At 46.9% G+C, this 26,958-nt stretch overlaps 1 protein-coding gene across 11 annotated transcripts in view; it reads right to left on the minus strand.

The window, feature by feature from the left end:
* The window catches only part of RABGEF1 (RAB guanine nucleotide exchange factor 1), a 70,556-nt gene extending 45,294 nt beyond the window's left edge, over positions 1–25,262 (minus strand). Inside the window, exons 1-6 of one of the 11 annotated variants that reach the window (XR_011462671.1) lie at positions 24,897–25,262; positions 22,162–22,331; positions 18,922–19,100; positions 18,108–18,480; positions 14,490–14,667; positions 6,200–14,385 (exon numbers count right to left, since the gene is read on the minus strand). Coding sequence is in view for 3 of the 11 variants with exons in the window: in XM_070362902.1 (XP_070219003.1) it covers positions 14,358–14,385; positions 18,108–18,480; positions 18,922–19,100; positions 22,162–22,331; positions 24,897–25,040 (894 nt within the window). In the remaining 8 variants the exon portion in view is untranslated. Of the gene's footprint in view, positions 1–4,034; positions 4,056–4,518; positions 4,661–4,755; positions 4,867–6,199; positions 14,386–14,489; positions 14,668–18,107; positions 18,481–18,921; positions 19,101–22,161; positions 22,332–24,896 lie in introns of those variants that run through there. The other 10 variants (XM_070362902.1, XR_011462670.1, XM_070362894.1 and 7 more) reach the window with 10 other exon arrangements.
* Between the last annotated feature and the right edge of the window lie 1,696 nt (positions 25,263–26,958).

The raw sequence follows: 26,958 nt of genomic DNA on the forward strand, positions 1-26,958 counted from the left end.
TGCAGCTCTCAGCTCATTTTCTGGATGAAGGTTCAGAATGGTTCAAGGCCCTTTTGCAGGGATGGGTTATAATAATTGCCAGTGTGTTGACCTCTACTGAGAGTATCGTGTAGCCCCATGTGTGGGCCCAGACTAGCCCACCTCAAGTACTATAGTAGAAAGTCACAGGTGTGGACCACTGAGTCTGTCAGATTACCGAAGTTAAATTTTACCTAAGTTCAAATCTCCATCACTTCTTGTATGACCTGGAACAAGTTACTGCTCTGAATCACATTTCTTTATATTTTTCTTTTAAGAAAGGAAATAAAGGAGAAGGACAGCATTATCAGCACATGCCTGGCTCATGCTAGCACTTGATAAGTTTGAACTAATTACTTAAAAGGTCAACTTTTTAGCTTGAGGAAAAGGCAGATATATTAATTTACTGGACACTACACCTAGGATGAGCCGAGTGGATTGATTCCCTTCTTAAATATAAATTACATGCCTGGACTTCACAAGCCAATGCTCTCTGTGTTGAAGCTAACACCCGAAACCTACTTCCAGCAATGAGTCTTGGTACTCATTGGTATTTCCTCAGCTTATCTATGTGTGGAGGCAAGGTAACTTTTATTTAAATATTTATCCTTGGCAGTCTCCTCCATTTTCATACCCTCCATGATAAAGCATGCCTGATAAAAATATGGCTCTGTGACTAACCAACAACACAAAAAATATATGTACTCAAAGAACTTGTCAGGAAGCACAAACCCAAACCTCACTGCTGATAAATTAATTAAAAAGCTCCACGGAGAAACAAAATACTTACGAAAGGTAACCTGAAAACTGTGTCATCCCCATCTACACACCTAGATAATGTAAAACAGATCCTTAAATTAAATCAGTCTCAGGAGCTGAGTGCTTAGTCCACATTTTTTTGCCAGGACCAGAACTGTTTTTATTGAATTATGTTTTGATCTTATGTCATTAACCTACACAATGAAGCAGTGAGGAATTTTACTAAAAAACAAAGTAAAACACAACACAGGCCTCTGAAATGCATGCTACTTAAGGATGCAGTTAAGGGGTTTCTCAGAACAAGGAGTCTTTGGGAATCCAAAGCAGAAGTTGGGTCTTATCTTATGGTCAGTGAACCATGCAACTGATTACATTTCTTTCTGAACTGGCTACTAAAAAGCAGTCAAATTTGGGGCCCTCTAACAAATACTTAAGACTTCAGTCCAAGTACTTTGTGTACAGATCTCAATTCTGTTTCCACCTTCATTTTCCTCCCACAGTCCTGAATTCATCACCTTTTTCTGTTTCCAACAGTTAGTTGTACGTATCTTTGCAAATCATTATGAATCCTTTTGGGAACAAGGTGTGATACAAGCAAATGATATGCCCCACTTAAAAAAAAAAACAACAGTAGAGCACAAGAAGATATTTTCTTCTACTAATAAACATTTATGAGCTCAGTTTCTAGAGGCATTATCTTTCTTGAGCTCCCAAAGAACAAAACCAAGTGTTGTAACCAACGTTATATTTAAAATTAGGAAAGTCTAACAACAGAGGAACTATCAAAATAGGACACTTTCATTATGTATTTTTAACTGGGGTGCACACAGAAATTTGCAAATATATCCCCTGTAAAAATCCCCCAAAAGTCATTTTTAAAATACAGATGAAATCACCACAAATGCAGGTGTATTTGCATATTTACTCCGAATGAGAACTGAACCAACTAGCTTCAAAAATGATTTATAAAATTTCTATCCAGCTCCTTCGGGTTGCCCTCTGCCTAGCACAGGGGATGCTGCCAACCATTCTGTACTGTGAAACAGCATGGAATTTAGAGCCATAAATGCTCTTGCTGCATTCATGCTTCAGGGATTTCAGAAATCTCATTGCTGTCATTTGAAGAAAACAAAAAGCTTAAGACTCTCTTAGTGGGTAAAATTTTACTCTATCATGCACTCATACTTAACATTCTGATCATAACTTCTAACTATAAATTTATCTAATTAATTGATTATAATTATAGTCCTTCACCCACCTAGTGACCATAAACAAGTAAGCTATGCTACCAGAGATGTAAAAAAAATATTTTACTACATAATAAAAATTACGCTTCCTATCCCACCGATAGTAACTTCAGCAACAACAGGAATCTCATGGGGTAACTTGAAAGCAGCACCATAAAGTACAGCATTTTCTTAAGGCATGTTAGGAGCTTTATCCAAATAACAAACAGATAAAATAAGAGCTACATAATAGTATGTGGGAAAAAGATGAGTCAACTATTATTGTTTTTCCTAAGTGTTTACTCAACAACAGTTTAGATTATTTCAAGGCATTTCAGTCAAACAAACAATATACATAATGTTTCCACAATTCTTTAGGACAAAAATGAACATTTAACATGACTTTCAAAATGCCTGGCCTCTGTTGTGAAACTTTTTTTTAGGGTCAGCGCTGGGTTAAGAAGCCACTTAATAGCATTTCTATTCTAAGTCACAGAACAGACAAGTATGTTACACAGACATCTCCAATATTTTAGGCATGGGTCATCTCTGCTGGAGATGCCTACTTTGCAACCAATATAAACACATGTGCCAAAAGTGAAACTTGCATTGTCAAGACAGAAATTCCGTTTCTAGCCAAAGACTGCCAAAAGTAAATAAAAACAAGATCTTAGTCCTTCTATTTGTAGCTATCTAAATAAATACCGATTAATTGTTTTTCACTGAAAATCAACATCAGAAATCCATGATGTCTCAAGTCCTCCAGGAACACTCAGTGAATGCCTGACTTGGATTGAGATGCAAAGAGATAAAAGCAGAATTCCTGTTTATAGAAGTGTACAAATAAGCAAGGTCAGACACACTCAAACAATTAGTAAATGAACAGACAATTCCATTCAAACACTCAAAACACAAGCTAGCCCAGAATCAAGCACGATCCTGATCAGCCTGTTAAGACTGACATAAAAATTCCATGTTAACCAGGCAAATAAAATAACCCACCTCAAAATCCTTCCCTGGTTCTGTCACCGTCAGAGAAAAGGCCCAAGAAACTCCTGCATCTCTGCCCCTCTCTCTGCATTTTTTTCCCTTTTAAAAACCACCTCCTGGGGAGTTACTCTCCTCTCCTCCTTTAGCTGCCCCACCCCCACATTCCCACGACCCCTAAAATTCTCACTCCACCTTGTCAGTCTGAATAGTACTCATTCTTCAGGACATTTCCAAAAATATTCCCAGGTACCTCCCCCCACACCCTGCAGTCCCTCGGGGCACCTGGGGTATGGTCCCCACCCCACCCCGCCCCTACTCTTAGCTCACTCTGCTCACCACACTGTATCTCCGCTGTCCCCCTCTCCTGAAGTAGCTAACTTCTAGAGAGAAGAAAATGATTGCTTGGGAGGTCCATACATGTTCAAATCCTGAATACTTCTTAATCTTTCACCTAAGAACCAATAACTCTTAAAATTATCGTTATTTATCATTAAATGGATTAAATCAAAATCTTTGGGGATCTCTGGAAAGCTTTCTTGGTACAACTATTTTAATTAGTAACTTTAATAAGACTTTTGGGGGTTTGCTTTGCCGTTTTAGATTTACAGAAAAAAAAAAGTACAACTATTTTTACACACAAAACACAAAACTCTCCAGATCCAAAAAATTACTTCCCAGGTGATGCTGTAAACTCATCCTGACAAATGTTCCTGACACCTAATCAATCTCACGGCAAGGCGAGGCCCAGCGCCCACTGACACATTTCTCAACCACAGGGCTTGGTCACTGGCGCTGAGACATCACCAGGGCTCTGACCTACTCTCTTCCCCCCTGCCAACTAAACTTCCGTGATGGGCATCTCCTCCCAGACAGTTCGGAAGCAGGGACTTCTCCTCCTAAACACCCAGGCCCACAACTTCGCCCTCAACCACCGGGCCAAAGTTAGGACCAGTCTTCAGTCCCCGCGCTAGAAGCATTCTCCCAGCTCTGGGACCTTTCCCTCCGGGACCTTTCCAATACCGACGAGGCTCCCTGAAGTACCTGGCGCCCCTGACAGGCCGGGCTGCGACGGGATCCCCCAGGGGCCCAGGGCACGACCCAGCCGGCCACCACCACAGGTGTCCCTCGGCACTCCGGCGACTGGACAGTGAGGAGGGAGCTGGCCGGAGGGCAGCCATCCCGCGAGGAGTGGACTGTGGCAGAACGCGGCCAGGAAACCAGACGCGCGTCTGCCCGTCGGAGTTGGGCCGGGCTGCAAAGAACTTGGCGACGAGCGCCCAAAACGGGCAGTTCGAGCATGGCAGAGGATGAAGGGGGCCGACGACTACCTGGGACCGGCCAGGGCCCCGCCGCCGGCCCCGCGGCTGAGACGGAGGGCGGCAGGAGACACCGGAGCTAGATGGCCCCAGCCGGGTGGACAGCCCAGACCAATGACCCAGCACCCCCACGCCGGGACGGCGCCGCCGCCACGCCGCCCCGAGCCAAGAACCGCGCCGCCCTCGCCCCCAACCAGTCTGCCCCGTACCTCACCTCCGGCTCCACCGACGTCAGGTCAGCCGCTCTCCGCGCGTCGCTAGAGGAGGTGGCCGGTACTTGTCCACAACCCGCCCTCACGCCGGCCCTCCCTCTCGTAGCCCCGCCCCCGGCGCCGCGAACGCACGCCACGCATGCACGCCCGCACGTCACTTCCGGGGCGTCGGCGCTAACCGAGAGGATGCGGGTTTCCGTAGGAATCCGCCCTGGGTGGAGATGGCGTGAATACCTGCAGCCGCAAAGCCTAAAGGCGCGGAGATGGAGACGGCTTCGACCCTGATCCCGGGGCGCTGATCTGGAGCGTTCGGGAGCCGGCGGAGAAGCCGATGTTTCCTTGTCTTTTTCTAGGAGTAGGCGGAGGACGACGCTGCCCGTCTGACATGGCTCCTCCCATTCTTGCTTGGAATGGGAGGCGGCGGCTGCCAAGGCTCTCGGAGAGCAGTGTTTGGGCCGGTAGATGGTTCCAGACCGCAGGAAATGAGGCTGCCTGAGAAACTCATGAATCCCACAGCTTCACCCGGATCTTAGGATTTTTAAAGTTCTTGAGTTAAAAGACCTTAAAGAGAGTGGTTGATACAGAAACCAGTTTTACAGCCGAGCGTAACTGAGCTCCAGGAGTTAAAAAGTTAGCCAGTGTCTCGCTATCAGTGGTCGAGTCATAAATGGAATCCAGTTCTCCGTGATTCCCATTTCAGGAATGTTGGAGACAGCAGCTGCCTAGTATTCTGGATGCCATCTATGGCACAAAGTGCAGCCACGACTGGGAAAAAAAAAAAAAGGGAAAGAAAAAAGAGAAAATGCAGTAAGGTGTCTGGGAGGGAGATCTGGATTAGAATCCCAGGTTTGCCAAATGCTGCCTCAGTGATCTCGGACAGGTTGCCTAATTTCCCAGTCTTTGCTCATTATTTATAAAACGGAGATTGGTTCTTCCTCAGATTACTCCTAAATGCTGGAGGGTAGTAGAATATGCCACCCCAAAATATGCTTCTTTGGCATAAGGATTATTCTGAGAAAGAGACACAGAAGCCCTGAAAACAAACTAGAAGTTAACCTTTCTTAAGGGAAACGTACATTTATGAAGGAAATGGCCATTTATAAAAGTGTCTCCCTCTCTGTACCTAACAGAGGACAACTCTAATACATCACTGGAGACTCATCAATGGAGACTGGCTTAAACTGTTGAACAGACTTTTGTTTGTTTGTTTTAAATTTTATTTTATTTTTAAACTTTACATAATTGTATTAGTTGAACAGACTTTTAAGCCTGTTTTTCTTCCCCTGCTGCTGCTGCTAAGTCACTTCAGTCGTGTCTGACTGTGCGACCCCATAGACTGCAGCCCACCAGGCTCCCCCGTCCCTGGGATTCTCCAGGCAAGAACACTGGAGTGGGTTGCCATTTCCTTCTCCAATGCATGAAAGTGAAAAGTGAAAGTGAAGTCGCTCAGTCGTGTCCGACTCTTAGCGACCCCATGGACTGCAGCCTACCAGGCTCCTCCATCCATGGGATTTTCCAGGCAAAAGTACTGGAGTGGGGTGCCATCGCCTTCTCTGTTTCTTCCCCTAGTCTCCTCCATAAGTGGTCTCCACCCTCCCCTCGCGCCCCCCCCAACATCTTTCCTCTTTTGTCTTTACTGGAAAATATTTAGATTGGCATTCTAAGCCTTTTCCCTGGTTAACTCCTGTGTACATGTTAAGGATACATGTTAATAAATTTGTTTTTCTCTTGTCACTTTTATTTTATAAGGATTTCAACCAACAACTCAGAAAAGCAGAGAGAAAATTATTTTCCCTCCCCTACCACACCTAAAGTGTGCTCTGCTGAGGATAGCAGACTATTTAAAATTTTAAAAAGTACCTATGCTGAGAAGCTTACATTCTAGGGGAGAGGTGCAGGGGCCATTAATAAATAATTTACAATAGTACAGTAGGATAGTGGCCATTGCTATGGAGGAAAATTTTAGGGTGAACAAGAAAGCCCTGGCTGAGAAGGTGACTAGAGCAAAGGGTGAGGGAGCTAGCTATACCATTGCGTTGGCCAAAAAGTTCATTTAGGTTGTAACATCATACAGAAAAACCTGAACAAACTTTTTGGCTAACTCAGTACTATGCAAGTATTTGGGCAAGAATGTTTTAGGCACAGGGAACAGCAAGTGCAAAGGCCCTCCTGACACCAACTTGAGTAGCTGTAGCAGAGTGAATTGAAGGGAGGAAGGAGAAGAGATCAAATGGTAATGGGCAAAGCAAGTAAGGGGCTAACCCCAAAGTCAGTGTGGGAGGGGACTAGCAAAAAGGACACTAGGTCTTAATCGTTGAGGCCATTAATGGAACAAACTAGCACAAAACTCAGAACAGGCAATGGCAACCCACTCCAGTACTCTCGCCCGGAAGATCCCATGGACGGAGGAGCCTGGTAGGCTGCAGTCCATGGGGTCGCTAGAGTCGGACACGACTGAGCGACTTCACTTTCACTTTTCACTTTCATGCATTGGAGAAGGAAATGGCAACCCACTCCAGTGTTCTTGCCTGGAGAATCCCAGGGACGGGGGAGCCTGGTGGGCTGCAGTCTACGGGGTCGCACAGAGCCGGACACGAATGACGTGACTTAGCAGCAGCAGCACAAAACTACCACATTCCCCCCTGGGAGAAGGGATGGTGGTGGTGGAGACTATTGGAAAAGGCAACAAAGGTATAGTTAACTGAGGAAGCAATGTTTTAGCTCTTGAGTTGGATGACAGGTACATGGATATTCATTGCTTTATTCTTTATTTCAATGTATGCTTTGTTTTTGCCTGTCTGTGTGTGTGTATGTGTTAGTCGCTCAGTTGTATCCCACTCTTTGTGACCCCATGGACTGTACAGCCCACCAGGCTCTTCTGTCCATGGGATTTTACAGGCAAGGATACTGGAGTGGGTTGCCATTTCCTTCTCCAGGGGATCTTCCCGACCCAGGGATTGAAACTGGGTCTCTTGCATTGCAGGCAGATGCTTTACTGTCTGAGCTACTAGGGAAGCCCTGTTTTTGTATACTAACTTATAAAAATCAGTCCCATTGGGAAAACTGAAAAGAGGGTAAGAGTAAATCCTGGAGTGGGTCAAAAGGAAAAGAGCCAGCAAAGAAGAAAAAAAAAAAGCAACAAGAAGAAAACTAGAAAAGAGGAGTAACGTGGAGGCTAAGAGGAGAAAGAAAGCCAAGGGACTGATCAGTTAAATTCTGCAGAAAGGTTAGATAAGATGAATCTACCTAAGAGAAATGAAAACATACTAATAGAAGTGGTTAAAGTACGCATCCTTGCCTTGTTTCCAGCCTCAGTGGAAAAACTCAGTCTTTCACCATGGTCTGATGTGGGTTTTTCATACGTGGCCTTTATCATGCTGAGATGTTTCTTGTTATTCCTAGTTTACTGGGTGTTTCTTATCATCAAAGTATATTAATTTTTAATGTAATTTTTATTGTAAAATAGACATAATATGAATGAAGTTGGACCCCTACCTAACACTGTATACAAAAAATTAACTCAAAATGGATCAAAGACCTAAATGTAAGAAAATTTAGAAGAAAACACAGGGGATAAAAGCTTCATTACACTGGATTTGGCGATAATTTCTCAGATATACACCAAAGGCACAGGTAATAAAAGAAAAAATAGACATATTAGCACAAAATTTAAAACTTTTGTGCATCCAAGGTAACAGTCAATATAATAGACTATAAAGTCAACTCACAGAATAGGAAAAAGGTTTTGCAAATCCCTACCTGTGATAAGGGATTGTTATCCAGAATATATAGAGTACTCCTAAGATTCAACAACAAACCAATTTACATGATATGTCTTTCAATTTATTTATGCCTTCATTCTTTCATCAATGGTTTTGCCATTTTCAGTCTTTCGCCTCCTTGATTAAATTAATTCCTAAGTATTTTATTCTTTTTGATGTTATTTTAAATGGAATTCTTTCCCTACTTTCCCCTTTGTTCAGTATTAGAAATGCAATTGATTTCAGTGTATTGATTCTGTACTACTATTTTTGCTTGATTCATCTATTGGTTCTAACAGATTTGTGTGTGTGTGTGTGTGTGTGCATGTGTGTGGAGTCCTTAGGGTTTTCTACTATAAGATCACATCATCTTCAAAGACTCCTTCCTTTCCAGTTTGGGTGCCTTTTCTTTCTGTCGCCCAGTTGCTCTAACTAGAACTTCCAATACTATTGAATAGAACTGGCAAAAACAGGCATCCTTAATCTAGTTTCTTATTTTAGCAGATAAGCTTTTAACCTTTCATCATTATGTATAGTGTTAGCTATGTGGTTTTTATATGTGGCTTTCTTATATTTATATTCCTAGTTTTTTGAGTGTTTTTATTATGAAAGGGTATTGAATTGTGTCACAAGCTTTTTCTGCATCAAATGAGAAGCCTGGGTAGTTTTTTCAGTATCAGTTCAGTTTAGTCACTCAGTTGTGTCTGACTCTGTGACCCCTTGGACTGCAGCACGCCAGGCTTCCCTGTCCATCACCAACTCCCGGAGCTTGCTCAAACTCATGTCCATCGAGTCAGTGATGCCATCGAGTCGGTGATTCAATATAGTGAATACCATTTGATGAGTTTTTATATGTTGAACCATCCTTGTATATTCCACGAATATAGTTTACTTGATCACAGTATGTAACTTTTTTTATATGCTGCTGAATTCGCTAGTATTTTGTTGAGAATTATTATATTAGTGTTCTTAAGGAGTATTGGTCTGTATAGTTTCCTTGTATTGTCTTTATCTGACTCAGTATTAGGGCAATGCTGGCTTCAATGAATAAGTTAGAAAGCATTCTCTCCACTTTCAATTTTTTTTTTTTTTTTGAAGACTTTAAGAAGGACTGATATTAGTTCTTCTTTAAACTTTTGGTAGAATTCACTAGCAAAGCCATAAAGTCTAGGGCTTCTATTTGTTGGGAGGGTTTTGACTATGGATTCAATCTCCTTACTAGTTACAAATATTTTCAGATTTTCTATTTCTTTGTGATTCAGAGTTGGTAGGATTTATGTTTCTAGGAATTAGCTCATTTAATTATTGAATTTGTTGGTGCACAAATATTCACAGAATTCTCATAAATTTTTTCATTTATGTAAATAGTAATGACCCCTGTTCTTTCTGATTTTAGCAAATTGAGTTTTCTCTTTTTTGTAACCAATCTAGCTCAAGACTTGTTAATTCTGATCTTAAAGAAAAAAAACTTGGTTTTGTTGATTTTCTATATTCTCTTGTTATCCTAGTCTCCATTCCATTTATTGCTACTCTAATCTTTACATTCTGTCTTCTGCTAGCTTTGGCTCAATTTGCTCTTCATTTTTCTAGTTCCTTTAAGGTGTTTGGGGGCTTCCCTGGTGGCTCAGATGGTAAAGAATATGCCTGCAATGTGGGAGACCTAGGTTCGATACCTGGGTAGGGAAGATCCCCTGGAGAAGAGAACAGCTGCCCACTCCAGTATTCTGGCCTCGAGAATTCCATGGAAGGGGAGCCTGGCAGCTACAGTCCATGGAGTTGCAAAGAGCTGGACATGACTGAGCAAATTTAACTTAAGGTGTATTTGAGATCTTTTTTTTTTATATATAATTTTATTTATTTTTGGCTGTGCTGGGTCTTCCTTGCTGCGTGGGCTTTTCTGTAGCTGTGGGGAGTTTCTAATGTACTTATCTCATAACCTTTTAAATGTAAAATCTATTCTGTTTAATAATATAACCACCTCAATTCTCCTTTGGTTACTGTTTTCATGGAATATATTTTTCCATCCTTTTACTTCCAATCTCTTTGTGTCTTTAAGGTAAGTTTCTTACAGACAGCAGATAGATGGAACTTTTTAGGAAATACATTCTGCCAATCTTTGGCTTTAAAGTGGAAAGTTTAATCTACTTAAATTTGAAGTAATTGCTGCTAAATAATGACTTACATCTGCCATTTTGCTACTTGTTTTCTAAATCTATTATGTTTTTTCCCCTCAATCTTTCATTACTGCATTTTTGGGGTATTTAAATGTTTTTCTGTAGTCTACTATTTTCATTTTCTGTAAATTTTTAGTTATTTTCTTCATGGTTACTTTTGTGATTACAATTAACATTTTGAACTTGTAACAACTTAGTTTGAATAATACCAACTTTATTGAAAATAGTATGTACTGTGCTTCCAAAACAACTATGTCCTCCTCATTTTATCCTGTTATTGTCAGATTTCATCTCTATAAATTGTTTGCCTATCAGCACAGGTTTATAATTAGTGTTTTATGCACATGACTTTAAAATCAAATAGGGAAGTTGTTGTTTAGTCGCTAAATCATGTCTGTCTCTTTTGGAAACCTATGGCCTGCAGCCCACCAGGCTCCTCTGTCCCTGGAATTTCCCATGCAAGAATACTGGAGTGGGTTGCCATTTCCTTCTCCAGGGGATCTTCTCCGAATCTCCTCCATTGGCAGGTGGATTCTTTGCCACTGAGCCACCAGGGAAGCCCATAAAAGAAAAGAGAGGAGTTATAAACGTTTAGTACGATGACATTGACCTTTACATTTACCTAGGTTTTCATCTTTATTGGTATTGTTTACTTCCTCATATGACTTCTAGTGTCCTCTTTTCTTCGGTTTGAAGAAGTCCTTCTAGCATTTCTTATACAGCAGGTCTACTAGTGACCAATCCCCTTCTCTCCATGCTTTCAAGATTCTTCTTTGGCTTGCTACACTTTGATTATAATGTTTTCTGTGGGTCTCTTTGAATTAATCTTACATGGAGTTTTTTGTTTCTAGAATTTGTAGATTTGTCCAATTTTCTTTATCATTTGTGCTCTCTTTCTCTCCCTTTTTTCCTGAAGAACTTAAGACTAAGTTGCAAACACCTACATATTTCAGTGTGTGTTTCCTAAGAATAATCTCTGAGAAAAACCAAAGCAAAATTATCAAAATCAAGAAAATTAACATTGATAAAATCCTCTAATTTAATCTATAATCCTTATTCAATTTTCATCAATTGTGCCAAAAATGTCTCTTACAGTTATTGTTTCCCTGGTCCCAAGTCTAACCCAGGATCACTTAATTGTCATGTCTCTTTAGTAGTCTTTAATCTGGAATGGTTCTTCCATTTAAATTTGTCTTCCATAATCTTGACATTTTTGTAAAGTATACGTGAAGTGAAAGTCGCTCAGTTGTAGCCAACTCTCTGCGACCCCATGGACTATACAGTCCATGGAATTCTCCAGGCCAGAATACTAGCATGGGTAGCCTCTCCCTTCTCCAGGGGATCTTCCCAACCCAGGGATTGAACCCAGGTCTCCCACATTGCAGGAGGATTATTTTACCAGCTGAGCATAAGGGAAGCCCAAAAGTATACGATGGTCATTCTAAAACATGTCCTTCACTTTGGGTTTCTCTGATTTTTTTTTCTCATGATTAGATTCATGCTGTTCATTTTGCGGGGGGCGGTGCAGAAGAATCACATAATGTTGTGTTCTTCCGCAGACACTAAGATAGGTGATGTACATGATGTCTGTTTGTCCCATTTCAGCTAACGACATTGATTAATGATGAAAGTGGAGTCCTTCAGGTGTTTCCACTGTGAAGTCACTATTTTTACTTTATAATTATTTAGTAATTTATAGGAAAATACTTTGAGACTATGTAAAGATCCTGTTTTTCTTAAAAACTTATTTTAGAGTCCACTGATGATTGATGATGATTCAGTTCTAATTATGATGTTTACAAAATGGAGTTTTTTTAATGGGGGTTTTCTAATGCCATCATTCTTTCTATATTAGCTGACATTTTATGCTAATTAAGAACTTTCCTTTCTATCTCTTTTATGCCATTACTTATTCATTTGTGTCAATATGAATTCATGGATTCTTATTTTATTCAATGGGTTATAACCCATGGGTATAATTATTTATTTTAAAAATGTATTTATTTGGCTGCACCGGGTCTTAGCTGTGACGTGCAAGACCTTCTGTCTTCATCACGGCACGTGGGTTCTTTAATTGCAGCATGCAAACTCTCAATTGTGGCCTGTGGGATCTAATAATAAATAGTTCCCTGAGCAGGGCTCGAACCTGGGCCCCCTCTACTTGGAGTGTGGAGTCTTAACCACTCGACCACCAGGGAAATCCCTATAATGATTTAGTTAGGTGTTCAAACTGTTCCATTTCAAATTTTAATAATGTGTGTCTAAGACAAGAATTTTGACTTAACACTGAGCCATTATTTTCTACAATAATTATATAGTTCCCTGTGCTACACAGTAGGACCTGTTGTTTATCCATTCTAAATTTAGTCGTTTGCATCTACAAAGCCTAAATTCCCAGTCCACCTCTCTCCCTCCCCGACTCCTACCCCCAGCAACCACAAGTCTGATCTGTGTCTGTGAGTCTGCTTCTGTCCTGTAAATAGGTTCATTTGTACCATACTTTAGATTCCACGTATAAGCGAGACACTGCAGGCGGGGAGACGTTTCCTTTCTGGTTCTGGTGTGCTTGCTCACAGCTCATATAGCTTCTCCAGCACCCAGCTCCTGCCATACAAGGTGGTCTGCAGTCACCAAGAGCTTTCCCCAGCACCTCCAGGGGTGGTTTTGTAGTAGAGAGCCTCTGGCAAGACACCTCCTAAGGAACAGATTCTTCCAGCACCTCAGAGGGTAGATTTCCAGCAAGTTTCACCAGCACGGCACCCCCATGACTTCTCTGTCATTCAATGAACCTGGCCATGCCTTGTCCAAAAAGGTCTGGATATCAGCTCTTGGGGGAGGGGGTATTCATCCTTAGACCCTCTATCTAAGTCTTAGTGGCTGCTTCTTGGCTATTCCTATATTCTTTATAGTTATCCCTACTCTTTATTAGCCAATCCTTCATTCCTCCAATCATAATTAGTAACTATTTATATTCAAGATATAAATTATTCAAATTACTGTGTACTTTTTTTTTCTCCTGACTGATACAAATGACTCCAAATTCAATTCAGGGACGGAGACCTTATAGATTGATATGTCAGATGTAAGGTCCAAGAAGTCTTTGTTATTTTCCATTTTGAATGGGTGGGACGTGAAGGCACATGGATGGCAAAGAGGTGAGCAGGAGTTCAGCTTCCTCCCCTGGCATGCCCATCAGCCATTGTAAGAGAATATTGTCCCTTTTCGTGTCCACTCTGGGAAGCTCTGGGTTTTGGCTGGCCTCTGCTGCACAAGTGGCTCAGTGGTAAAGAACCCACCTGCCAATGCAAGAGAGACATGAGTTCAATCCCTGGGTCAGGAAGATCCCCTGGAGAAGGTCATGGCAACCCACTCCAGTATTCTTGCCTGGAGAGTCCCATGCACAGAGGAGCCTGGCGGGCTACAACTGAGCAAAGCAACTAAGCACTGCTGCACGTTGGTACCTGCCTGCAGTTTGCAGTGGCTTCTCTCAGCTGCAACCAGAGCCGGATTCCTCTGCTGGCCTCTTGGGGTCTTGTACATGTAACAGAGCCTCTTCTGAAGCCAAAGTGTTTGAAAAACCGGACCCACCCTCATTGTGCGAACCAAGTTGCCAGTTTCACCTTAACCGCTCCAGACTGCTGCAGACACTCCCTGTAGGGGTTCTTTCACAAGGTGCCTCTGGACCTTGAATCTGTTTATTATAGTGCAACTCTCATACCTGGAAGGATCGCCGGCCTCAACCAACTCCAGCATCATGAAGATGTAGGGACTAGGGCCAGAGGCTACTCATGCTGGTGCCTCCTTGTGACCCCCACCGAGGCACTGGAGTGTGTCTTGGGGGTGCAGGCCCAGGACAGGAGAAAAGAGGTACAGGGCTTTCAGCAATGGGCATTCTGGGTCCTCAGTGAAGGATCAGGTGAACCCGCTTCCTAAAAAGATAGAATGGTCAAGGGAGGAAGTTGAGGGTCGTGAACAAATGGTCAGTACTGCATAAAAACCCCAGAAATCCAGGGGCACAGGTGGGTATGCCTACCGGGACAGAGACCAGGTGAGGGTAACTGCAGAGGGACCTCCAGGGGGGCCCATCCCCCTTTAACTTCAAGTCTGGGTGGAAGTTCAGCTGCATGTCTCAGGGAAGGGTCTGCTTGATTTAGCACGGCAACACCAAACATACCACGTTTTAAGCAGAAAACAACACATTTGCTGGCAGCCTGGAAGGCGAAGAAGGGATGAGAATACATCTCTAAATAAGAAAGGCACGACACCCAGGTTCTAGTTCTTGACTTTAATGCTAGGTGAGGGTACCGAGGCTCTGTGGATCAAAGTGCTCACAGACAGGAAAATGAAGGAACACAGGTAGCATTATACGGTATACACAAACCCAACACTACAGAAGGAAGAAGATGGACCTATGACCTCCCACACCCAGAGGCAGCTGCCTGCTCCTCTCAGTCTCCGTTCCCATCTCCCCGACCCCTCAGCCAGCCCACCCTTCCCCCAGTTAACATATATGTATACACGTATGATTCTTCCAAAATTCCAAAAAGTGCCTCTCCCACCCCTGCTCCCACAACTCTGGCTTCTGATGAATAAACCCTCCCTTGTAATAAGCATCATGAGGCAGGCACCACCTTCTTGAAAGAACCACGGCAAAATGGTACCTGAGAGAGCTTAATCACTTACAGTACAATCAATTATGGACAGAAGGTATGCAGAAGGAAGATATCTGAAATCCCAACTGGGATCAAAATGCTGGGTGTGAGTAGTTTCTGTTCTGTTGTTGTTATCTGTCTTAACCATTAGAGGATCCAGCTGAGACCAAGATGACACCCTGAGGCTCACCCAACGCTGTGGCTTGCGGTTGTCAATTTCCCAGTCCTCCAATGAGTGACCCAGAACAGGAAGATGACACCACCTGAGCAGCTGGAGGCACAAGACTCCAGACAGCTCCCAGAATGTCCCAAATCCCGGGGAGAAAGACAGAAAATTGCAGAGCACAGTTGACTGCCTTCCGCATGATAAGCACTGGACAGCCTGGTGAGCTTACCAGAAGTTGAATAAGGATGGTGACGATCCCTTTATTTCTTCGATTTAGAGCATTACCCAAAGAATTCCCCCCACTTGGGATGGTGGGATGGGTCTCGCTGTGTTGTTGTGTCTCTCTCGTTGTGTTTCAGTCTTTGCAAACTGAGTTGCCATTAAGTTTTTCATTCTTACTAAATTGCAGCCAGCATTGCACCATGCAGTCCTATCTCCTAAAACCTGCACCGTCCCAACCACTGAGCAGAGCTCCTGGGAGAAAAGGTGCCCAAAGTCAAACATAAGGGAAGCTTCTAAGGCAAGTCCTTTGATTTGACCAACTGACGTTACACACAAGAATTCCATGAACATGGACTTCCTTTCATTCTGGGAAGCAGTTGTCCTGTGGAACCCTTCTTCCTGACCCAGCCCTTCGTATGCTCTGGGTCTGGCCACTGACAGCTGAAAAGGGAACCCAACTGGGAGAGGTCACTTCCTCAGAGATGACCTTCATTTGAAGGCCACTGCCACAAACCCCCACGTCCAAGAGCACTTTGCAGCCTGGCCTTGGCTCATAAGAGGATGGCCCAGCGTGGTCATCAAATTCTCTTACTCCATGTGGAAAGAGCTCTAAGCTGGCTGCTGGTGTCTCTGCCCAGCCTGGTCTACCGGCCTGCAGCCTTGTCTCCCCACAGAGGCACGGAGCACACCACCACAAGGAAAACTCGGGGAGCAGAGAAACAGGGGTGTTTCCAGCAAGAGGCACAGGGCCAGTGTTCTTACTCAGCGCCCTTGGAGCCCCTGGCAAGTCTTAAGGGCCCAATTTTGAGCAAACCTGCATTTGCGTGAACCAGTCGCTCCCTGTCTTTAGTGTGTGGACTCTAAATAACTGAGTGCTGTGATGCTCTGCACTGAGGAGGGAGAGAGAAGGGGCCGAGGTGCAATTACTGAAAGCTCTGGGCTTCACTGTCTGCTCTCTCCTCACACCAGCTCCCTCCTCAAGAGTCTGCCTCCCTGTCTGTCTGAAAACAAATTTTTACAGTTCAAGCTACTGGCCAGTCTGGGCAACTTAAATCAGAGACTTTCCTGTGAGAACAAGGTAAGGGCCATGCTATTGGGGTCCAAACAGGGATGTCAGCTCCAGAAAAGTGACAATCCATTTGTAGATGAGAACAAGAACAGGATGCGTTATCTCGGAACCTGAAGCACTGACTGGACCATCCCCTCAGATGTTGGCCTGGACGCCTGCTCCACGCACACAAGAATACAATGTATGAGTGGGAGCCCATGCCCTGGAATCTTCTCACACAGGGGCCAAGGGGTCACTTCCCCATGAGGGAATTCAGCCAAGGTCTGGCCTGCTTCTCCTCAGCTCCCGCCCCCTCCTCACCAGTCTCCTCCTGGAAGAATGAGACCGATGAGGCTCATAGGAAAAAAATCTTATAAGAGCACTCGGGAGCAGTTAAGTTCAATCGTGACTGCAGGGAGCACCCCTACACGTGGTGTGGGAATGCCCTGCTCCAAAGACTGGGGCCGCAGAGTATTTCCTGGGGCCACAGACCCACCCCCGACTGGTGGCCCAGGCTGCACTTGTAGCAAGAAGGAAACACAGTGGAGCAGAAGCTGCTGGATCTTTTTCTCTCCAAACTGGCTTCCTGCTTGTCATCCCTCAGCTCCAGGGACAGCTGCGCCTCTCCCCCAGCCCTTTCTTCCCTTCCCCAAGACAGACAATCTCCTGGAAGGAGAACACTGATGGGAAAAAGCAACAGGGGTTCCCCGTACAGGGAGGTTCACCGTAAACTGGATCCTAACACATGGAATAGCGGCCAAGCAGGGATTCTGAGCCTCTAGAAAGGATGTTACATCTCAAAGAAGATCTAGGCATCCTGCCTGCTTGACTGACTTCAGAAGGAGTCCCTGAAATGTACACTCCAGCCCTGGGAGGCAATCACCCTTCAAGCAAGGCAGGTTGGTGGAAAGGAGGAGAAGCCCAGGCCCTGAGGCAGGGCTGTAAACATTGTGCTTTTCTAAGGCCAATCTGGTGCATGGCTTTGGCAACTAGGGTAACATCTCCAAAAGGTGGTGAAGAGTATGTCTTGGAGGAAAAGACTCTTTCCACATCCTAAAATGAAGCGTGGGGCTGTCGCTGGGGGAAGAAGGAAACAAGATGCTCCCTCTTCAGCCAGGGGCTGTTGGGGGGCCCGCGGGCAAAGTCCCCCCACTGTGTTCTAGGTTCATACTGAGACAGTGCGCACAAGAGTGGAAGAGTGGTTACGCCTACATCAGCTTGGCAACGTGGCTCTAAAAGGGCACAAACTCTCTTGCAAGGTCAAGAAAATGACAAAACCTCTCTGGACTTGCCGGTCAAGCCCTCGCTAACTGGACCCCATCAGCCTCGGGCAGAGACCGCCCGAGGTCCCCCGGGGGCCACCAGCCTCGAGTCTGGCCCCGAGGTATAGCCGGGGAGACCAGGGCTGCCCCTCCGTCCCCCTGAAGCCGAGCCTCAGGACCCGTCCTCACATCAGGAGGTGCTGGGGCAGCCAGGAGCCCCTCCGGGGACCTCACTCCCAGAGCCAGCAAGGGGACCGGCTACCCTCCCTGACGGGACTCTGCTCCCGCCAGTGCTACTCACCACCACGTGATCTTGAACTCATAGATGGGGCGCTTGCAGTAGTAGTGGTTGATGAGGTGCTTGTCACACACCCCGATACACTGGTGGTCCACGGTGAGGCCCTGGGCCGACAGGTCCGTGACCAGGCAGTGCAGCAGGTCGTAAACATCAGCCACGGCCTCCCAGGGCCCGAAAGACACGTCCACTTCGCAGTGGTGCTCAAAGAGCTGCCCGTCACTCTCGCTCCGCTCGAAGCGCAGCGAGTTGAGCAGCGGGCACTCGTAGGGGGTGATGGGCATCTCCTCCTTGAAGACACAGACCTTGAGCTTGGCAAAGCGGGCCTTCCGCTGGACAGCACGCAACCGGGCAATCTCCACGATCCGCTCCAAGTGGTCTACGGCAGGTGAACACAGAGCCCATCACTGGACGAGGCTGGGAGGTAGGGTAGGGAGCAGAGAGAGACCACCCCAGTGATGTCTGGAGGGAGAGACAGACCCCCAGGGAGGGCACTCTGTGGGCCCATGAGGGGCACAAACTTCACCAGGGATGGTGGGTGGTTCTGCAGGGCCAAAGGAAACCAATGGGACAGGATGAGGGTCTCTTTCTGAAATACAATTTGATGACGCTGCAGGCAAGGTGGGCCCTATTTCACCTGAGTCTCCCCCTGTGACTGAGAGGATGGCAGGAAGGGAAGCGGGACTCACTCCCATCCCAAGTATGACAGGTGTGTAGGAAGCCGTGATCCCCCCTCTCCTGGTGGAGACCCCGACACTGACCGATGCCTCGCAACCCTCCCTCCTCGCATCTCAACTGCCCCGGGTCGTGGCCCCCTCACCTTTGTAGTAGGGCATGAGCCCCAGGAATGCCTGGCGCACCTTTTCCCCCTTCAGTGGCTGCATGTTCTCCAGCTGCTCCAGGAGGGGCCCGATGGCGTAGTACTGGGCCTCCTTGTACACGGCCCGCACGCGCTCCCGGGGTGGCAGGTCCCCCGAGCGCAGGAAGTTCAGCACATCGCTGAGCAGGAAGGAAAGAGGGCGGGTGAGGGGGAGCTGATGGGCCCGAACAGGGCCTCCCAGAGGTTTAGAGCACAGGCTCTGGACCCAGGTGGCCCACTGTGTAACCTCAGGTAAGAGAATTTAATCTCTCTGTGCCTTGATTTTCTACTCCGTAAAATGGGGGAGAAAGTCAGAAAACTACCCCATCATGTTATGAGGGGATTAAATAAGTTAACATATAAAAAGTGCTTAGAAAATACCTAGCACAATGACTTCCAGTGGTTAAGACTCCATGCTCCCAATGCAGGGGCCATGGGTTCAATTCCTGGTCGGGGAAGTAAGATCCCACATGCCACATGGTGTGGCCAAGAAAGAAAGACATCTGGCACAGAGTAAGCCCTCAATAAGTGTTAGTGGTTGTTATCAGTATCATTATTAATATAATTATTAAGTACATATAGGAAAAATGAAAATATATATTTAATCTCTTTATATATTTTAATTGGGTATAGTTAATATCACCTATGAATATACCCATAACCACCACCACCTACATCAAGATACAGAACATTCCCATCTCCTTAAAGTTTCCTTGGGCCTCTTCCCAGCCAATCACTAGAGAGGCAAACGGTCTAACTTCTATCAACAAAGAGTACTTTTGCCTCTTCTTGAAATTCATGTAAGTGGAATCATACAGTATGTCCTCTTTGTGCCTGGCTCCTTCCCTTCAACCTAGTGTTTTTGAGATTGATTTCCTATGTTGTGTGCACAGGATTTCCCTTCCTTTGCTGTTTTTCTTTCTTTTATTGCTAAGTATCACACCGTTATATGGGTGTGCTATAGACTATTTATCCATTCTCCTACTGATGGACATTTTAGTTGTTTCTGGTTTGGGGTCTCTTAAAGTAGAGCTGTGATAAATATTCCCTGTAAACTTTTTGTGGACTTGGGGACCAATCCCTCTTAAGTGAATGTCAGCAGGAGAACTTTTTGGTCATAAATGCCTGTTTGACAAAGTGGTTGTAGCACTTCATTCCCACTAGCCACATGGACGAGTTCTGCACCCCCACCCACCCCTGCCATCAGTATTATGCTATACACAGAAGATGACTGCCTAGCCCTGACACCTGAACTGGTTTTGGGAGTGAATAAAAATGACACACTGTATTTTCTTAAAATAAAAATTCAGCTCTTTCAGTTCTCTCTTTAGATTCTGCAGTGCTAAGAGTCATTGGACCTATCACTGGCAGGTGTGGAAAGGCTCTTCTGTGAGGGTGTATGAGTAAACCCCAACATCAAGCTGTTACCTCAATAGTTTGGTTTATGACCATGATGCAACACCAGCCAGAACTCACTAAGCAATAATCTGTCAGCCACTATTCAGGTGTTATCCCATATAATCCCTTCAATGACACGGTGTAAGTGCTCTCTTGCACCCATTTTATAAATGAGGAAAAACTGGGGCTCAGAGAGCTTAAGGAACCCTCTTACTAAAGGAGCCATGGCTAGCCGGAGGCCCAGATGCAGACACAGGTGACTCCAAGCTCACACCAACAATGGTCCAGACTTTAGTCCAAAGAGCTACGTACTGAGCCCAACTGGAAACCAGCCTAAGGGGAGGCCCAAGCAGCCTCCACAGGGAGTGCTGGGGGCACGTGTGCTCACCCATGGAGAAAAGCCCTAAACTCTTTCATCTGAATCTTTCCACAACTTCACAGGCTGCTGGTGAACCACAGGCCACTGGAGTCCAGTAGTCTGAGGATGAATGCCACAATATCCTGTTTTCTGCCACACCCTTGCCTGGCCCTGCCACTCTCCAGCTGTGGCCACCTGAGCATGGGCACAGCAGCCCAGGGCCAAACCTAGTGCCCGCTCCCCATCACCCCTTCCAAAATTAGTCCTTTAGGCCCGAGGGCAAACCTCAGTGAGCTCTGAAAACCATAACCCCGGGGCCAGGTCCAGAGAGGAGTATTGTGGAAGATGCCAGCTGGGGCCAGCACTTTCCTCCCCCAAACAGCCTGCAAACAAAAATCTTTTTATAGCTCTGCAGAGAGATGTGACACTTTGTTTTCTCAGCATTGGAGGCAGCTGACAGCCCAATGGGGAAATCCAGATGCTTCAAAGCAAATTATTTGACCAGAGGCTCCTTTCTGAGGATGAAAAATGACCCTCCTCCCGGTGTGGGCAAGCCTACTTGGAGGTCGGCACAGAGATGTAGCAGTGGAGGGTTTCCTTTTGTTCAAGGTCAAGGACCACGCTAGTTCTCCAGTGATCTCCAAAGTTAGATGGATGGGGCAAAGAGCTTCAGCCATATACTCAAAGGACCTGGCCAAAGGTCACACCAAGACTCTATTTAATCCACATGACAGGCCTGCAAAGCAGCTATAATTATTTCTCATTTCACAAACAAGGAAACGGAAACACAGAGTCTTTAACTTGTGTGTAAAGTTGTCAGAAGTTATTTCTGGGAAAGACTTTTTTTTTTTGAGATTATGTCTTCCCATGTTTTACTGTTAAAATGACAGTAATAACTGAAGGTTTTTTTTTTAAGACTTGGCAATACTATAGGATGGCAACCCTATGTTGGTCCTCCTCTTACCTGTTTTATTTTTATTTATTTATCACTGCACTGTGAAGCTTGTGGGATCTTTAGTTCCCCAACCAGGGACTGAATGCAGGCCCTTGCCAGGGAGAGCATGGAGTCCTAACCACTAAACCACCAGGGAACTCCCTGTTTGTTTAACTATTCAAAGAAGTCTGGGAACCACCGCCACACACCATGTTCCTCCCTAGTGGTGATGCTGACGCTGGTGGAATTCCACTTTCCAGTCTTTGCATAGCAGAGAAGCGGTTTCATCACACCTACCCAATGTGTGTTACCTGGGATGTCTGGGGCTGTCCTTGCCTCCTCTGGGAAAAAAACTAAGAAGTCCGATCCAGTTCAAAGTGCACATTTATTAAATCCCACCAGCAGGTTATCTCCTCTTCCAGGTGTTATGGAAGGTATCACGGTCCTGGGTCCCAGCCCAGGCCACTCACTCACCAGGACCGCGCAGGTGACGGCAAAGCGAAGGACGTACCCGAAGTGCGCGCCGTCGCGGTCGATGAAGTAGCGGCCCTCGGCGTCGGTGGGGATGTAGTGTCGCCCGCTGAACATGGCCGCCAGCATGGTGTCCTCGTAGCGCCGCAGGGTGGACAGGCGTGTAGTGAAGTGAGCCCCTCCGATGTTAAGGGGGACGACCTCAGGGAACTGGGGAGGAATCACCAGCGCTTTCAGTCCAGCAGCTGGGGAGGCAGCCCGGGCTGCCCGAAAGCCCGGAGTCGTTCTGACCGCTTCTCTCCCTTCCCCCCACCCCCTCATCCGTTACCAAGTCCTCTCCCTCCTCCTTCCACAGCTCTTAAATCGGGTCTCTTCCCTGCAGTCCTCCTACCTCTGCTCCAGAGTTCAAAGCCTTCGCTGTCCTCCTTCCGCTTTCTGAACTTCCCATCTTTGTGCCTTTGCTCATGTCCCCAGTGCTCCTGTCACTCTTTCTGTCCATTCAGCAAATGCAACTGCCCCATACGGCAGTGTGCGCTGTTCGCTGCGCAAGGGCACCCGGGTGAGCAGGCTCCGCTAGCCCAGCTGTGCGCCCTTGTGCTAATTCACACTAAGGCACCCTATGGGTTAGCAGCATCCATTCATTTAAAGAGCTTCTATTCAAGATCCCCTGCTCTGTGAGAAATATTTTTCTTTTACTTTCTTTCAAATATTTATTTATTTGGCTGCTCAGGCGTCTTAGTCACAGCATGTGGGTCTAGTTCCCTGACCAGGCATCTAACCCATGCCTTAGGAGCACTGAGTCTTAACCACTGGATAACCAGGGAAGTCCTGCGTGAGCAATTCTACTCTGTCGTCCCTTGCCTGCCCCAAGATAGGTTTAACTAAACACTCCCACCATTGTGCCTTCACTATACCCACATTCTCCTCTATAATAGTGCCTTGCACAATAGGTGCTTTGTGCTGTTGGTGGTTCTGTATTACTGCCCAAGTTTTCCCAGGGCAGGGACAGCATCTTGTTCACCTATTCTGAGGCCACCCAGAGCAAGGCTCACAGATGCTTGTTGAATAACGCCAGGCATAGACTCCTCATCCTCTGTACCTCTCTGCTTCCCTCCTTAATCTGTGCAGTGAGATTAGTCCCCAGTCCAGTTACAGTTCTGGAGTCAAGGGCAGGGAATAAGGGAACCAACATTTGCCCTGAGAAACTCTAGGTTCTCCCTAATATGCTCAGGGTTTTTTTTTCCCCCCTCCTAATCTCTTCACTACTTGTGGCTTTGAAATAAAGCAGGCCAATTCTCTCTAATTTTCCCACAAACCTCCTCCAGATTAACTAAAATTGTATCTCACTGCATACTTCAATATTACGACATCGCTCGGGCTCTGTGAAAGTCTGTGTGTGTTTATCTAGATAGTCCTTTCTCCCAACATTCAAATCCTTTGTGAAATAAAAGGAGGAAGAAACACAGTACATCAAAGTGGTCCAGGGTCTTGTGCAGTATGCCTGGCTCATAGTAAAACCTCAAATAAGCATCAAATGAATGATGAATCAGACAGACAAGCATTTACAGTTCTGTGAATGTAGGTGACGTTACTCGTCTGTACCCAGAGGACATAGGAAATGCCTGCTGCTTATTCAACAGCTAGCTCCACTAAAACTATTCTATGTGCACATCAAGGACTCAAATATTATTGGGGGATAATAATACTTTACATTACTCACATGAAGCCATGCAATATTTTACATTACTTACATGGAGCCATCTAATCTGTGAAAGAGCTGGCACTGGAGTGCTGGCCTATAATCTCCAGGTCCTATGCTTTTTCTCTCAAAACAGACTGTTTCCCAGTAACAGCACGCGCACACACACACACACACAAATGGCACCCCGTGTCTCCAGTGGCTCATTTCTTTCTTCAATTACAAAAGTCCTCCTGGAGTTTTGCCCATTTCACAAGTGTCCCATGATGTTTAGACCACAGCCTCCTAACCCCAAGACGACACTGAAACTTCCCAAGAGCCTCACCCAGGCCCACCTTGCCCTTCTGGGGTTGAGTCCCTTCATCTAGAATGCTACCTGTCACATGCGTCCAGGTCTGCCACTACCTTAGCCCCTATCTCCTAGCCTCTGTTTTCAGCGTCCAGCAGGGCCCCACCTTCTTTCCTCCCAAGGGTCATTTCAGGTGTTCACAAGATAGTGTCACATGCGTTCAGTGAGACCAGTGGAAGCCACGGTGCGTCACAGCACAGCATCTAGGAGGGAGGGCCATGGAGCTGTCGGGTGGGTAAGGCTACAGCTATGAACTGGCCTGCTTTACATCTGCACGCTGCCCCTGACCCCACTCTCTGGGCAGCTGGAGACTGGGTCTGCACAACTACCCAGGCGTCCTCTTGGATTCTCTAGAAAACACTATCATCTCTTGGAGCTCCAAGGGTCCCTTCCCATGGCTACCCTCCCTCCTCCAGTAGATAAGGGTGGGACAAAGGGATGGAAGTACCAACCCAGGAGGCAGTGAATCCTGGAAGGAGGCGGATGGGAGGGCCAGGTGCCTCCTGGGACAGGGAAGACACACCTGGTGTGTTTGACAAGGGGTGGGGGGGATCGGTGGGTGGTGGGAGCGGGGTGGTAGGGGAGCAAAGAGGACTGGCGCTGCCCTCGGCCCGAACCCCACCCTCCACCTCCGCGCCGCTCACATCCCAATGTCAGCTCTGCCGGACACTGGCTCCTCGTTCTGCGGCCCTTCCCGCGCCCCCAACCCCTCCCCGGGTCCAGGTACCTCCTGCGGCAGCAGAGGCAGTGAGTGCCCCGCCTGCGTGGCCGTCGGGGTGGCCGGCTCCAGAAAGTCGTCTTCGGCGTCGGAGCTGGACATGGCACCGTCCGGGCGACGGCTGTCTGGCTCCCGCCCCGTGACTACCACCATCCCTCTGGCTCTGGGCAGTGGGCGCGGCTTTGGGCGGGCGGGCGGGCGGGAGGGCGGCAGCCCGGGCACTAGCACCCAGCAGATCCTGGCATGACGCGGCGCGGCCGACAGGCGGGGCCGGAGGGGCCGAGAGCGCAGTGCGCGCAGGCTCTAGGGCGGTGACTCCCTCAGCGCCGACCGGCTAGCCGACCACTGTGGGGACCACAGGGCCACTGGTCTGACCCGGCTGCCTCACGCTATTGGCCGAATCCCGCTAGCGCCCGCCCCCGATTGGCAGGAAGTTCGACCAATCTCAGGGCAGACAGAGCTTTCAGCCCGCGCCTGAGTAGCCATCAGGTGCCAAACCGCTGGCCTTCCCGGCTCTGATTGGCCGTCTGGTCAGCGGGCTCGCCCTCTCCACCCGCTACCACTCGCTCCGCGCAACGGGCGCGCGCGCGGCCACCACCTCTAAGCCGGGCCTTCTTGTTGGCGGGGAGGGTGGCTCCCGCATCCCAGTCGACACCTAGAAACTTGAGAGAGAGGGCTTACGACTTAATCGTTCGTACGTTTCCAGGGCAACGGGTCCTGCACATCCTTGGGCGTCGGAGGCCGGGGAAATCCGAATCCGGGAGGACCGGGTCACCTCAATGGAAAACCTGAGCATCCTTTCCTGAGGGAGGAGGCTGAGGTCACTGAGGTTGTAGGAGAGGAAGGGCAGCACTGCGACAGGGGCTGGCCCTCCTCTAACCGCAGAGACGGAACCTGGGTTTCCAGTCTTTCCCGACTGACTCAAGCAGCAATCCGAAAAAGGAAATTCAAAACAGGGGCGATTGAGTTCGATTAAGAATGGCGTAACTCTCCACCCTCCACGCGTCAGGTCTTCCTCTGGACACCTGGAGACACGGATGAAGACACGCTCTGTCTAAATAAGCTCACAGGCTGCGGAGGCGGAGTCCAGCCTGGGCCAACACGTCTGTCTGCAGCCTTGGAATCCGTGTCTCCTGGTATGACAGTCAGCTCAGGGCCTCTCCTAGGGGGTCAAGATTTTAGTTCTTTCAAACCATTTTTACATCTGGCTCTTCATTTGAATCTCACATTGTTGTGTCAGAAAAGGAAACTGAGGTCTAGAGGATTAAAACAGCTTCAGGGAGGTCAGCCATGAGCAAGAGGCACAACACTTCCTCTGTTGGACCAATCACACTCCCAGTTGTAGGAGTCTCCTGAAGTGAAGTGAAGTCGCTCAGTCGTGTCCGACTCTTTGCGACCCCATGGACTGTAGCCTACCAGTCTCCTCTGTCCATGGGATTTTCCAGGCAATAGTACTGGAGTGGATTGCCATTTCCTTCTCCACTGGATCTTCCCCACCCAGGGATGGAACCCAGGTCTCCCGCATTGTAGACAGACGCTTTACTGTCTGAGCCACCAGGGAAGTCTCCTAGGTCAGTGTTTTTTCTAAATACAGTTGCATCAAAATTACTGGAGGGAGAATTTCTTAAAAAACAGATTCCCAGCCCAGTTGCTCAGTCGTGTCCAATTCTTTGTGACTCCATGGATTGTAGCCTGCCAGGCTTCTCTCTTGGTAGGATTCTCAGGGCAAGAATAGTGGAGTGGGTTGCCATTCCTTTCTCCAGGGGATCTTTCCCTTCCTGGGATGGAATGCGGGTCTCCAGCATTGCAGGCAGATTCTTTACCATCTGAGCCACCAGGGAAGCCCTTCTCCAAATATAGTTGCATCAGAATTACTGGAGGGGTAAAATACAGATTCCCAGCCTCACCTCCAGAGACTCTGATTTGGTGCATCTTGGGGTGAAGCCCTTTAATTTGCATTCCTAACAAACGCCCAGGTTATTCTGATGCTGCAGGTCCTCGAACCATGTTTTGAGCAGCACTGCCCTGATGAAGGCCCCTTGAGGCCATCTCTTGGCTCTCACTACCTGCT

The sequence above is a fragment of the Bos mutus genome, chromosome 25 (assembly GCF_027580195.1).
Source record: "Bos mutus isolate GX-2022 chromosome 25, NWIPB_WYAK_1.1, whole genome shotgun sequence".
NCBI lineage: Eukaryota > Metazoa > Chordata > Mammalia > Artiodactyla > Bovidae > Bos > Bos mutus.